The 15717-nt window shown below is 37.2% G+C and overlaps 1 protein-coding gene across 1 annotated transcript in view; it reads right to left on the bottom strand.

Annotated features, from left to right (window-relative positions):
* Positions 1 to 1226: 1226 nt before the first annotated feature.
* Positions 1227 to 15717, bottom strand: part of LOC108361511 (homeobox protein abdominal-B-like) — a gene marked incomplete at its 3' end in the record, with an annotated part of 106907 nt that continues 92416 nt past the window's right edge. Inside the window, exon 3 of the mRNA XM_017614140.1 lies at positions 1227 to 1928. Within this exon, the coding sequence (XP_017469629.1) occupies positions 1227 to 1928 (702 nt within the window). The remainder of the gene's footprint in view (positions 1929 to 15717) is intronic.

Raw genomic sequence — 15717 nt, 5'->3', positions numbered from 1 at the left:
AGTATTTTTTTTTATGAAAGTGAAATTGAATGTTTAGCGCTAATAATGCTTTTTGAATTTTTGTCCTAGGTATGTATATGAGAAGTTGGTCAAAAATTCAATTGATTAAAANCGACATATCTGGTTTGGTTATGCTGGATTCTAATTATTTCTCAAAAATACTTGACATCCGCATCCGTGGATGCTAGCTGTTAGATATTCGCATCCGCATTAGCATACGCGGATGTCTAAAATTCCACATTCGCAACATCCCTAGTACATAGTATTCACCAGAAGTGTGAGCAAGAAGAATTTGTGCATGGCCGCTAAGGCAGGTTCTTAACCTCGCCCCCTTTCCCCTATTACCGCCCGAATGACTTCAAATATAGTTGTATATAAGCGGTTTATTGCCTAATTTTATAATTATTTTTAATTTATTTTTCGCTTTTTTGTTCATCTGTATTCATTTTTTTTTTGGTAAAAAACTTTAAGTCAATCAAAGGTATAGTATTTTTTTTTATGAAAGTGAAATTGAATGTTTAGCGCTAATAATGCTTTTTGAATTTTTGTCCTAGGTATGTATATGAGAAGTTGGTCAAAAATTCAATTGATTAAAATAATACAAATTTGTACAAAACAGGAATCGAAGTCTTACAAACTAACCCATTATTGCCCAATAAGTTCTCTAATTGCTGTCAAAAAATCATAAGATTCGAATGAATGGTTGCTGAATTATTGCAAAAAGTGTAAAGATTTGTTTGCAAATAACTCGTCAAAAAAATTAAATTAGTGCAAAAGTTTTGGTGTCAATATTGCACACCATGTTAACTTTCAAAATCAGTCAATGAAATATAAAAAATCAAAAAGTCAACTTTGGGTAGCCCACTTGAGAAAACTTGACTCTATGTTAAAAGTCTTTCTTCGTTGAAGTGTGTCTTTCTTCGCGGTCAACTTTCGAGCTAACGTTTTTAGTCGTGTCTAGTGACGATATGTAATAACCCTTTTCCCTATATTATTACCTATGTCATTAGAACCGAAAAATTAATAGCGAAAAAATCAGGTCATAGTCGTAGTATTCGATTGCCTATACTTTTCTATCGGAAAGCCCTAAAATTTTTACATAAACTTTTGCATACAACCCATACGTACTTAGAAAAAAATAACTATGCTTAAATAAATTACATAGAAATAATTTCAAACCACAGATAGAATTACTTCCTACCAAATTATTTTGCAGAGTAACTTACCTGGTGGTTGGGAACTAACACTGGAGGGGGAAACACTCGCCGTTGACGGCGCAACAATCTGAGTTTGGCCGGACGCCACTGCTGTGTTTTGTTGTTGTTGTTGTTGTTGTTGCTGCTGCTGCTGCTGCTGCTGCTGCTGTTGTTGTTGCTGCTGGAGACTTGTTGACGCACCAGGAGGCACACTATTCGTTTGTTGCTGCTGTTGGTGGTGAGGTGATGTGAGATGCTGCTGCGTTTGTGAGACGATGCCTGAAGGCGTTTGGGAGGGACTGTGCCCACCGCCGACTGGTGTGGTAGCGAGCTGTTGCTGTTGAGGGGGCAGGTGAAGTGGCTGTTGCTGCTGTTGTTGTTGCTGTTGTGCGGAGACGATTGGCACTGAAGGGGGCTCTTCATACATAACCGCATGTGTGGGCGTGGAATGCGACGTTGGTGTCGTTTGTTGTTGTTGTTGAGGAAGTACGGCGGCCGTTGGGATAAGAGAAGAGGAGTTCGCCGTAACAGTTGGCACAGTATGTTGCAGGTGATGATGGTGTTGCAGGTGCGGATGATGGTGGTGGTGGTGGTGATGCGGGTGATGATGCAATTGATTGATGGTGTTGGCGGCGGGTTGTTGGTGGATGATGGAGGCGGAAGCGGTAGCGGTTGGATGGGGAGCGTGATGATGTGGCCCCCACCAAGCCCCGGCAGCGGCGTGCGACCCGACTGCCGAGACATCGTGGGGGTCGTAGAGAGCGCACGCCAGCGGGATGGTTGGGGTTTGGGGGAGGGGTGGAATAATTACGGTTATTTTGAACGCGGTTTATACAAATGCAATACCGAGTGTTTTAATCGAATGGCGAGAATATGACCAGAATGATAACAGCGCGAGCGCAGATGTAAGAGGCGATGCGATTAAATAACGTACAAATTGAAAACAATTCAGTGTTGTCGCAGTCCCGATTGATGTTTAATATTGGAGTCGATTTTTATGATTTATTGTTTGTTTGCGATCAGTATATTTTTTCCATATTTACATATATGTACATATCGCAAAACCGGCGACCGGAATCAAAGAGTGCAAAATATACATTGAGAGCGGTTGAGCGGATATTTGTTAAGTCAGAGAGAAAACGTTTAATTTTTTCCGTAACAATCAGGCACACATACAAATAAAGATTTCAATGAAGAGAGCAATCGAAGAGCAACCAGTTATGACGGTGGTGGAATTATTCCGTAATAGTAGAACGAGTGTTCGTTTCGTATGGTCGAACAGGAGGAGAAAAAATTGTCATTACACGGAACATGTATCAAATTCAAGCATATTACATATAAATTATCCGAAGTTAATTTAGTTAAATTTAATTTGAGAATTTGTAATAATTTGTTTCATTTGCACATTTTTAATGTTTCATTAGCAATCAGCGATATTCCGTTAGGTCATTTATCAAATCAGTTGATTTTCATGTTAATGAGTTGAATAATTTATATTCATATTTTTTAAGATTTGTTTTCATTTTGATTTTTACCATTTAAATCAAAAATAGTTAACAAACGAAAGTTTAGCATTTTGACGTCATTTTATTATCGTTCCGAATGAATAGTCGTAGTCGTTGATGATGTTGTTTTTGGTTTTGCAGTGTAGACAATATTTTTATTGGCGGTATTCCGGTGCAGTGTCCATAAAATGACACATGAACAGACGTACGAACAGGCGTAACGCGTGAGTTTACGATTTGTAGTGAAGTAGTACATAAATTCGCGGATTGAAACAGACCCACGAAACAATTTAAAGTGCGTGGTTATGTATATTTTGTATTTATTATTGTAATAAATTTTTTTTATATATTTTGTATGTTTGTATTCGTTGTAGATTAATGTGGTCGGGAGAGCATGTGTTCAAGTGGCGTTTATGGCCATATAATGTGTTGTTATTGTAGCCGGTGTCGATAATAAAATTCCATTTTACGATCAAAACAAACACAAATTTTTAATTATTTTTTTTGTATTTGTCATTTTTACCGAGTCCAGATTAATGTCGTTTTGATAGTATTATTTTTGTGATGTTTAATTAGTTGTGGAAGAGACACAAGTTGCAGGTTGGTTTTGATTGTGGATGGCATCACATTTTGTGAAAGAGAAAAAGCGTTTTGTTTAGTTTCTCGAATACCTGAAGTTTGATGTTTACTAGTTAACTTACTACTTTCTAATATGTTAGTTTTGACACCAAAAATACCGAATTCATCAGAACACTTGACGCACTAATTTGTATAATTTCATTAAAAACTCCATGATATTTTCTCAGTGGTCTGCATTGCATGTGCTTTTTCGTTTTATGATTGGAGAGAACCACCTATGAACTCTTATAACAGGTCAATTCAATGAAAAAAATATGATAGACTTAAATCTCCATACTTTCCGTTGAGTAAATATTCGTTATAAACTGTATTTCACGTTACAATATGAAAACGTTAAACAGCCAGACTTTTAGCCCTTATGTCTGATTAGCAGCCTTATTGGAAATCCGAAGTCCACAACGCTCTAAAAATCACAACACAAGGAAACTAACTGTGGGCGAGACCGCGCGCCCTTCACTTGAATTACATCGAGTTTTTTTCGAAACTTTTTGTTGAATTTCGAATGGCTATAGAGCGTTGTGTGGCGTTAGGTTGCACGTTTAAGCGCCGTGTTTTTCGTACCGTGCGATGCGGAGCACAAATCTACACTAAAAACAGAGATTCTTTTGTCAACACACAACACACAATCGAATTGAAATGACTGCCTGCCTACGACATTCCTCCGCGCAGCACCATGCCACTTCTCATCGCTCGCGCCTCAACACACTTACTCACGTCGTTCACGGAGCGTGTGTCTGCCCCCGGCTGGCAAGCATATTCCGAAACAGCGCCAGCGCAGTAACAAAGCCACGCTGTTTCAAAGGCGGCGCACTCGAAGTGCGAACAAAAGCAAACGGGAGCAACAGCAACTAGCGAGGAAATTCATTGTCGCTGGCAGTGAGCAAGCTCCCAAAATTTACGTAAGTATACTCGCGTGCATGTGCTATCGCACTTGTATGCGCTTCCATGTCGTAAGTAAACATGTACGTGCACCGTAGAATGCACAACAGGACACTTTCGCATTCATACAAACACACACGCCATGCAATTGGAATCCAAATTTTTGATACTCGCCGTACTTGTGAATAAATAGTGAATTTTCCTAGCATGGCTTTGTTGCTCTTAGCAGACGGTTGTACCGAATGCTCCATCAGTGTAGAAATAATAATAGGTGGCAAGATCTATACATAGATATATATATATATATATATATATATATATATATATAAACCTTGAATAGGTGGCTGCTTTTATTTTGTAAGCAGCAGAGACGAGAGTGGTGAGGAGTAAAGATAAAAATTTTGATTCGATAAACATATGCATGCGATAGGAATGAAGTAGACTATTTTGAGAATAAAGGAATAAATTGAGCGTATGTATGGAAATTGTGGCGGAGTAGGCATATCCGCCCCAGCTCATATTGAGTTGTGTACTGCGGGGCCACATTTGCTTTCAGCAGTTACGCGCTGTCGCTTCGATTCACACGTACAGGGTATACGTATATGCTGTGTACATGCACGTTTATTTGCGTGTGTGTTGATGTTGATTGCGCGTACTTCCTTCACTTGATATTTCCTATTTAAATACACTTAATACATACATAAACATATTCAGAAAGTGGTTAATACTGCAAGTCGTTCTCCCTGTACATTCTCTCGACCAAAAAGAGCATGGATTTTAACTCTTTTCATTTTACAGTACGGCAGACACTTGTATATGTATGTATGTACTCCTACGGTTTGAAAAGTACTCTATAATCTAAAAAAAAAAAACAAAGTTCAAAACATTCCGAACGAAAATAAAATCGAAAAAGCAGTCCATAACTATTGAGAAATATAGATTATAGATGATTTATCATAATCCCTGACGTAGAATTATGTAAGTTGATGTGAAAAAATATAATTTGCAATCAATTTAATTCGGAAACTGAATTCAAAACCAACAAGGAACGCAGACATACGGAAATTGTACATCTATCTCTGAGTATACAATTCATTAGAATTTTGTGGGAGCCTAATCGCAAGTGAATATACACAAACCAGGCACTGAACGAAAAAAAGCAAAGTGCATGCGCTTTATCAATTCTCTATATAAACCTCTCATCATGGGAGAGTAACTTGATTGCGAGCAGCTATGTTGAGTCATGGGCCTTTAAAAAACTGTACGAACTAATTCTCATAAGGGCTCCATCTGTATTTAAAAGTTCGCAGCATGCTCCCAACCCAACCAGAGTAGTGCACAGTAGCGGTTTTTGTTCCGACAATACGAATAAATATGCCATACAAATGTACTCCAAATTCTCGGGCATATATGTATGTATACATACATATGTACATACATATATCCATACATACATATATTTATGTACATATCTTTCTGCGAATATACATTACATATATTATGTACATTTATAGATAAACCCACTGTCACAAAATTGGTATTGAATATACATACATGTTTATGTAAAAACAATACATACTATATCTATTCTAATATATTTATTATACACGCAACATTAACACGGTCCAAAAATTGATTGATTTGTAGAAACATACACTCATTCCACGATAATCGATACCGAATGAGACGAAAATAAACTTAAGAATTGAGTTAATTATTTCTAGTAAGGAAGAGTAAATAAATCTAACTTTCAAGACTAAATGCCGAAATTTCGAAATTTATCTCAAAATCGGATATTTTTTTATTTTAGGTTGTACAGTTTACAAATTCATATGAGAGGTTAATTTTCTTCAAAATTGGCCAGACTGATTTTCGTAGTCTATTGTCTTTTTTGCACTATTTAAACGGCCAATGGAGAGAACAATTCGTCAGCATTGTAACAGTTTCATTTTCAGGTTTTTCGGGAAAGTACTAAATATTTTATTATATATTGAATCACGCCCGTCACAAAATACACAAAATAGTTATTTTTTGAAGTAAACCACATCTTGGACAGTGTAAAAAAGCTGACGAAAGTAACGCTATGACACAGACTAATATGTGCGAATTGATTTTAAGTATTTATATGCTTTCAGTTCACGCCCGTCACATGTTACACCCGTTAAAATATAAATTTATACAAATTTCAATAAATTCGGCCAGGGAATGCTACCGTTACTTATCTGCTAATCTGAAATGTATCATATATCTGTTTGTGATAACCGATGATAAAGTTAATCAGAAAGATATGTTGCTCGAGCGTGGGAAAACTTAAGCTATGCTGTCACGGATAAAAAGAAACCATTACTTCACTTGTCAGGGCAAAAACGGTTTGACAGGTAAGAGCCTCATTAAAAGTGTAGTACTAAAAAAAAATAAGTGACTTTACAATGACTCAGACAGACAGTGGAGATGAAGAGTCCGATCAAGAATTATCCCGTCTTTAGGTGGCAGAATCTTTTATGTGTTCGTAAAATCCGATTTTTTGAGAAATAAAGTTAGTTTAGTTGTCTAATAATGTGTATTTGTGTATTCATACTCAACTTGTCACACCCGTCACAGTTGAATTTGGAGCATATAATCTATAATTTCCTATAGAGGTAAGCAACTTTGGCGTAAATGTTGAAAATGTGAAAAATGAAAAGCCGAAGACATAATTAGCAGAAAAACTCTGATACAAGTAATTAGTAGCTAATTTGGTTTGCGTACTCGTCACACCCGTCACAGTGACTAAAGTTCATATAACTCGTTTGGATTAAATTATTTTTGATATTTTTTTTTCTAGGCATTGTGTATACCTCGGAAACCTATAAAGAAATACTCATTTTAAAGATTTTTATATTACAGTTTAAGAATTAAGCCTTAAAATAAGAGCTGAAATGTCACACCCATCTCCGTGGAATGAGCCATATGTAAATATATATGAGAATACTATCTCAAAAAAATTGTTGGAAAATAGGAAATTGATGCATAGCGAAATTGGAACCAAATGAATGGGTTACACAATAGGATGTATATAGATAAGTATGTGGCTGAGCAAATATCGTCAATAGATAGCACACGATCTTCAAGAAAGACACAACTCCAAATTACAAGTTCATCAGAAAATGCGAAAAACTATTTCGTAGCACATGCTAATCATATGGGCAAGGGAGACTTTACTTTAGGTTTTTCAACAAATTATAACAAAAATGGCTCCAGATTTTGCTGAAAGGTAAATAAAAGCTCAGTGTAAATTTTTAGTGCATGATCTAAAAAATGCCAAATTTTGGGTTGTGCCACTTTTGCAGATCATGTGGGAGATTATTTTGATGTAAACTAGGTTAAAAACATCCGAAAAGGATACCCAGGCACACAGATAGCTTCACTTTTTGTACCACAGCCTATCGCGCAGCAGATTTTAACATACCAAAAAAAATGAAGATTAGCTGGTCAGTTTGCCGCGTCCGTTAAAAAATCTTGTCTCCAGATGCTTTAGGTGCTTAGATTATGGACATCAAGCGCGGTCCTGCAAATATGAAGATCGCAGCGGTTGCTGCTTTAAATGAGGAAAGAAAGGTCACAATGTTAAATAGTATGGCAAGGAAGCCTCTTGTGTACTCTACAAGTCTAGTGGTCAAGCCATATGTAAATGATATGTGTAAGAGCCCTGTAAGTGCCATAAAGTGCTAAAGTATTAAATCTTAACCACAGTTCAGCTGCTCAGGAGCTACTCTGTCAAACAGTTATAGAGCAAAACATTGACATTGCCATTTTACGCGAGCCGGATAACAAAGCAAGCCATCAGGGGCGCATCCAGAAAAAAATTTCCTGCGTGTTTAGGAAAGTTTTTATTTTTATTGTATTAAGTATGTATTTTTATTTTATATATTATTTTTAAATTGAAAATATGTTTTTTTGCTAGCTTTGTGCAATATTAAAAAATTCAAAAAACTTTCGTACAAATTTCGAGCTTTTTTAAAAATTCTAAAAAATCAACCGTAATATTTAGCCACGGTTGCCACTTGAACATAATAATTCGGGCCCAAACTAAATCAAAACAGGACCATTTCTATGAAGAAGAAATATTCATTACCATTTAAATTGTATAGGTGCTTTTTCGCCACTATTTTTTCACTCCCACCTCTATATTTTGTGGGAAATGCCTAAAAAAGACCCCTGAAAATTTGAGCCTATAAAGTGCCAAGACTTCCCGTTTAAAATACACGTAAACTATGTTTTTTTCTTCAAAATTCTACAACTCAGAGGAATATTTTGGTATAATCTTGGTCAATGACAGGGTTTCTTCAGCATTGAATGCTCTACAAAAAAGTCTTTTCGGCGTAATCCTAACTCCCACCCAGGGCCGTCGAGAGAAAACTTGGCCCTGGGACTAAAAAATCACGGGCCCTTATATATAACTGGTATTAATTTAAAAGCATATGGCCCAAATAGTCGAAAACGAAATCGAGGGGATCAATTTTTTCTCAGGTTTCGCAAATTTTTAATTATATCTGGGTCATACATATCCTGAGGTATCAGACAATATATATATTAACACGAATCTCCTTCTCTCAAATATGAAAATTCCCTTAATCCTGAGACACTTTTAAATTAATGAAAATTAAAAAAGCACCACACGAAACTAAAGGGTAGTTTATATTTAAAGACCGACACTTTTCTGCGATATATTTGCTTCTCTTCGCTTGCTTTGTATTACTTTGAAGTTAATAAAAAGTACTCGACAAAAAAATCAGCGATTAGCTTTCTATATGAAAATGAAGTCGGCAGTTTTTCGGCTCGGAATCCACCAGGCTCAAAAATAGAGAAATCTGGTTTTCTTCAAGTATTTTCGGCCTTCTTCACAATAAAATATAGAAGTTTCCTATACTCATCTATATCCATATGTTTTCGGTGCAAAACTATTTGTAACGTAAGAGTATTTTCTACTAACTGAATTTTCAGGTAAAATTATTTTGTATTTAGTTAGAGATAGGACTCATTTTGAAAGCAATTTTGTAAGCTATTCAACGTGCTATTGAACCATAGTTAAAATTTAGATTCTCTCTAACTCAAATAGGCTCAGAAAAAAAAAAATTATGTAGAAAAATAAAAAAACGCGAGAATTATATTATTTCAAAAAGGAACGAGACCAAAAGAAGCAGAATAAGAAGGTAAACCGAGAAGAAGATTTTATGAATAAATAACAAAAATCTATTGAAATTGTTTCAAGTATTTTTCTAGTACTATTATTATCCTTCAAAATACACTCTCAAGTGTTACGGCCACTTAAATTGCCATGGCCTCGAATCTAACATCGCCAAACCAAGCGTATGCTTTCTAGCTCATTACGTCATCTTCCAATGGCCACAGTTTCTTAAGGAAAAATCGTAAATTGGCATTCGAGGGTGCATTTTGAAGGATAATATTAGTACTAAAAAAAATTTGAAATAATTTCAACAGATTTATATTATTTAATCAAAAAATCTTCTTCTTCGTTAACCTTCTTATTCTGCTTCTTTTGGTCTCGTTCCTTTTTTTGAAGGATAATAATAGTACTAAATGGCATAGAGCAAACAGAAGTGGCCACTAAATCATTTGTCCTGTCCTTAACTGCGAAAAACCTCAATACCTCGGCGCAGTTCTAAGATCGAGCTCGAGTTCTACGCGGAAAACTACTTCTGAAATGACCTACAGCTGCACAGCAACAGAAACTTTCAAATCTGTATTCATAATTATCATGTTCTTAATTTCTTTTGATTACATGTGAAGTCGCAAGTTTACTGAATTCATGCTACTTATTGCATAAAACAGTCTACAAGCCATTTAAAAAGCTAATTATAATCTACACGTATGTATGTCACACAGGTAACGTAGAAACAATCACCACGAATCGGAATATATTTATAATATTTATAATTAAAGCATATATGTACGTTAGGTTAGGTTGATGTGGCAGTCGGTTCAAATTACCAACTCACTTAGACCTTATGAAGGTCCATTGTGGTACCACTGCAGAACACGGGAACCTCTGTGCCTAATCTTCAGAGAACCATTTCGAAGCTCTTATAAAGCGTAGGATTGGCTTTATTCCTATGCATGATAATTCTGTAAGAGAGCTAAAGAAGGGCCTGCCTAAAAAGCCTGCTCTCCTCCTGGCCAGAGCTGGGCAGCTACAGAAGAAGTGCTTTACGGTTTCTTCCTCTTCCTCATCCCTGCAACTTCTACAATATTCGTGGAAGAATATTCCTAGTCTCGAAGAGTGCCTGTCAAATAGCCAACGACCGGTAACACAAGCCATGACCCTTGCAATACCCTCTCTTGAGAGGCTAAGCAACTATTTCGTCTTTTTCTTATCTATTTGTGGCCAAATTAGCCTAGTTGCAAGAATGATAGAATACAAGATTGCGCCAATGAGAGAGGATTTTTGAGCGTAATTTTTGCGTGACGTCATCTTGGTGCAATTGCGAGAGAGAAATGCCAAAACGCATATAAAAATATGTACACAATGCGGAGAAATGTGTTAATTTTTATATTACATGACCCAATTTTGTAGGAATCAATAAATATACAAAAATTGATTAATTAGGAACACACAGCAATAATTCTGGACATGTACCCCTTTAGGTAAGTACGATTTTTAGCACATGAAAAAATGGATGTGTTAACATTGTTTGCAATTTCATGTAGACCAAAAGGAAGGTGTGCAGCAATGTGAATTTTTGGACTCGCCATTGTAAAAAGCCATGCAGAGTGCATATTTATATTTGTGGACGGTAGCCAACCACCATAAACTCCACAGCTGTTCACTCCACAGCTTTTATTTGAGGACTTTTGTACCATTCCGAGAAGATGAATGAGTGTGGCTTCTTTGGAAACAAATATTCTATGTAAGTAAAACATAATTTAAGCTGAACTTTTAAATGTATAATAATTTGGGCACTGTTTTGTATTAGGTACGTAACAGCGCGGTAAGATGCCGCTGGAATTAGCGCCTGGCGACCTTATCCACTGGTGCATTACCTCATGCCAGCACTAAAAATAATCAGGTACTAACAAAAGTAAGTAGGTAGTGAAGTTCATGTATCTATTTACTGTAGAAACTGCTTTTATATGTATGCCATTACCAGAAAGCTAAACCGGCAACTGTCTACATTCACCATGGAAATATACCTACTACAATTCACCAAGGAAAGGCCAACATAGTTCCATGTTTCCATGATTTGGTGTTTAATGCATCTCCTCGCCGGCAGAACTGCTTCCACTTTTTTGCCAGGTTTGCGTCCATAGGAAACGAAAAAAAACTTATATCGCACGCATTCCTTTTGTTTTTACTATTACACTTTGCCACTGCCCACTTCGTTTTGCTTTGTAATGTCTCAATAATTATTTAAATCCACGCACAAAGAGCGGATTAGTGGTACCGCGATTGGCGCAATCTCTATTTCTCTCAATCGTGGCCTAGTTGTTCTACAAGTGCCCTCCTCTAGCTTCCCTCTCGACGGGCCTGCTCCCACTAGCGAGGTAGTACATGTCACTAAACCAAATTTTTTCATGAAATTCTCGGATTTTTGCCCCTATCTCGTAAATATCAATAGGTACAGAAAAAATGTGAACGACAAATTAAAATTTCGGACCACCAAATCGCTAGCAGCGACATTTCTTGAGATATTAGGCTTCGAAGTTAGTGTGGAATTTTCATGGATTATTGAGCTAAATTTTAGAAATTGCTGATCAACTTCAAGGCCCAATATCTCAAAAAATATCGATGTTTTTTGTATGAATTGAACTATGCATTTATAAAAAGTATTCAGAAATGAAAGAAAATAAAACTTATTTCAAGTCTTTGGATTTGTAATGTCAGACAAATTAGTAGGGTCGTGACATTTTGACAAGTTTTGACTATTTTCCTTTTGTTTGATTAAGGTTGGTTAATTCTTTATAAAAATATAGCTCATCTACCAAAAGCTATAGAAATCCAAAATTCAAGCATTTTGCAAAAAATTATACAAATTCTGCAAAGTTCCATCAAAGTTACAAAAAACAATCGGCATTATGTTTTGTAGCCCATTAAATTTTATTACAATAATGTGCAAGTTTCAAGTTGGTGAAAAAACCAAACACCTGCATTTTTGAAATTTTTTTCTGGCAGTGTCACGCATTTTCTTCTTCTTCTGGAGGTGTTTATTCCTGAGGGTTGGAACTGGGCACTTAGATGTGTATTCAAAATTAATTCCATGCTCATGGAGAAAAATTTGCGTTATTCGAAAAGGAACGTGGTACTCATGGTAGAGTACTGGGACTTGGTCCTGGGGTATATAAAATCAATTCCAAACTTTTGGAAGAAAGGTTATAAGAAAAGGGGCGTGGCACTTCCCGTACAAATTGAATTCTTCATGCCACATATGCCTGGAAGTGTTTGTGGAAGTATACTGGAACTTGGTATGGGGTTGTGTATACAAAATTTATCAATTGCTCACGGAAAAAGTGTGAGTTATTAAAAATGAGGCATGTTGCCTCCCATACATACTAAAACTTTCTTAATACATATCTAATATAGAAAATCTCTGGAAGTATTTTAAATTTGTTATGGAGATTTATTTTATAAGGTAATACTCAAATCAGTACTTGTACTTGTATCAAACAAGGTATCGATACCTACTCAGTATCGGAAAGCTATCGAGTACTTGTACTTAGTTATTGAATTTGTTTCAAAAAAATATAAATTTGTACAAGATTATTTATCTTTAAATATTTTTTTAAACAAAAATTTAAGACAATAATTATTTTTGTATAGTATTTGCTTTCAAAAATAATAGAATACATTTTTACAAGATAAATAGATAAAGTTTTTCATATAAGATGAGTTTAAGAAAAGCACTATTTTTTGTCATATTTCCCAAAAACATCAACTTTTCCAAGTGTTTTCCTGAAAGGCGGTTTCGAGATTTTGATATAGTTGTACCTGTTTTTGAGAAAAGCCTCTCGCAAGGGACAGATGTCCCAAAACTATTATGTATAGACGGGCTTGCTTATATATCTGCGGAAATGTAGTGCGCATATCTTCCCACTCATCTAATGGGATGGGTTTCAAAGAAGATGTTGAATCATAATAAGTTTTGCGCTTCTGATACAAGTACTTTTTTCAATACCAACTTAGATCGCAGTAAAAAGTATCGAGTACAAAAGTACTTTGTAAATTGAGAAAAGTATCGAGTATATACTTGGATGTACTTGTATCGATTCATCACTATACATATTTACCTCTTGATGCATTTAGCTAAAGTAATGAGAAGTTAAAAAAAACTTTTAAAAAATTGCCATAAAAATTTCAAACAGTTTAATCAGAATCTTTAGAAAATTTTAGTCTAATCAAGTTTCAAGTCGCTAAAAATTACCGTGGATTTTTTAGAATTGTGGAGCGCTTAAGCAAATATTTACTTATGAAGCTAGCCGAAGTGCTATTTCACACACTCCAGTTTGCCGTTACCCGGTAGCCGGCGCAATGTGTATGTAAAGCTTTCATCCATGCCGGTGCCCGGGTACATATATTTGTACCGGCTGCCGGATAACCGGAACGTGTGAAACTTCGCCAAGAAATAAGGGTTCAAGTTGTTGTTTTATGTGATTCGAATGGGTTCGCTTGTACATAAGTTTTAGATTTTGACTAGGGCACCTCTGCACAACTTGATTTAGGCAAGTTCACCTTACCTTTGTGGGTATATTTACGCGAGGGTTTTGCAGAAACGATCTGTTTTGCTAATAAGAAATAGCGATTGTATTAATTTTTCAAAGGAGTATAAACAGTATGTAGAAGTGCGCGATACCACTCTGCAGGGCCTGGGATCAAGGCCTGGTCAAAGCAACATCGCAAAAAACTAGAGAAAAAAGGGTGGGAGTGGTCAGAAGCGATTCTTGTGCGTACGGTTCAAATCGCAGCTCACAACGTCCGGATACTTATATCCACGTATCCTCTGGGTAGCGACCAAACACACCTTTGAGAGAGTGAGAAGGCGAAAAACTTCAAGTGCGCTGGGTTTAGGTCCGCCACGTTAAAACCCCGCCCAATTAAAAGGAACAAAAAGCCTCTAATGAGACCCCATTTTTTGATGACCACCACGGCAAACGTATATAGGACTATGATTTAAGGGTATGCACCTGGAATATTGGACCCTTAATGGGGAAGCTGCCTCTGCCTGGCTGGCTGACGTCCTCGGGAAGATTAGGGCTGACATTACCTCCATCCAAGATATGCAATGGTCGGGCAACGCAAGACAAGCGTGCAGTCTTACGACGTTTACTACAGTTGCCACGTAACGGAGCGCAAATTCAGTGTTGGATTTGTGGTGGGGCGAGAATCCGTCACCGAGTACTGGCGTTAACCCCGGTGGACGAACGTATAGCCACAATCCGCATCAAAGCGAGATTTTTCAACATCTCGCTCATATGCGCAGATGCCCGACGGAGGAGATGGACGAGGTGTCCAAGGATCTCTTCTATGAGCGCTTGGAGAGAACATATGAACGCTACCCCCGACACGATATAAAATTCGTGCTTGGCGATTTCAATGACAAGGTGGGAAAGGAAGGGATCTTTGGCACAACTGTCGTAAAATTCAGCCTCCACGACGAAACGTCCGATAACGGACTGAGGCTGATCGACTTCGGCTGGCCCGAAACGTGGAAATATGAATTACTAGGTTCCATCAAAAGAAGATCCACCAAGCTACATGGCTATCTCCAGATCGAAAAACGAGAAACCAAATCGACCATGTTGTGCGGAAGGCGTGCTTTTAGTGTTTTAGACGTACGTACACTCCGAGGTCAAACATCGACTCGGACCAATATTTTTCTGCAGCCAATGTATGCACCCATCTCTCTGCAGCAAAAAAGATGGGCCCAGAAATGCAAGGAAAGCTTAACGTCGATATACTGCAATCACCACAGACGGCCAATTTATTCGCCAATCAACTCACACATCTTCTCTCTGAGAGCACTCTTCAAAAAACCGACATACGCGAGCAATGTAACTACATTTCCCGATCATTAAGTACCGCCGCCGAAGGAATACTCAGATTTCATCGAGCCCGAAAGAGCAACTGGTACGATGAAGAGTGTCAAGTAGCTGCAGAGAAAAAAATTGCCGCCTACAGGGCCATGCTGCGATCGAGCGCAACGCGCACTATGTGGGACCGCTATAGGGATCTGTAGAGGGAAGACAGACGTATTTTCCGCAATAAGAAGAGAGAGGCCGAAATAAGTGAGTGCGAAGAGCTTGAAATGCTGGCCGACAGGAAAAATGTCCGAAAATTTTATCAGAGAGTTGGGCGACTTACTGAAGGTTCCAAGGCCAGGGCGAACTCATGTATGAACAACTGTTTTGACCTAGAGACCGATATCCAGAACGTTCTTAAATTACGGAGAGAATACTTTTCCATCCTACTGAATGGTAGCAGCACTAAAAGTAGTGGAGAAGAGGAA

The sequence above is a fragment of the Rhagoletis zephyria genome, unplaced genomic scaffold, assembly GCF_001687245.7.
Source record: "Rhagoletis zephyria isolate East Lansing unplaced genomic scaffold, Rhagoletis_zephyria_1.1 Rzeph_scaffold_00779, whole genome shotgun sequence".
Taxonomy (NCBI): domain Eukaryota; kingdom Metazoa; phylum Arthropoda; class Insecta; order Diptera; family Tephritidae; genus Rhagoletis; species Rhagoletis zephyria.
Note: the sequence above shows the minus strand (reverse complement) of the source record. Positions and strands in the feature narration are given on the sequence as shown.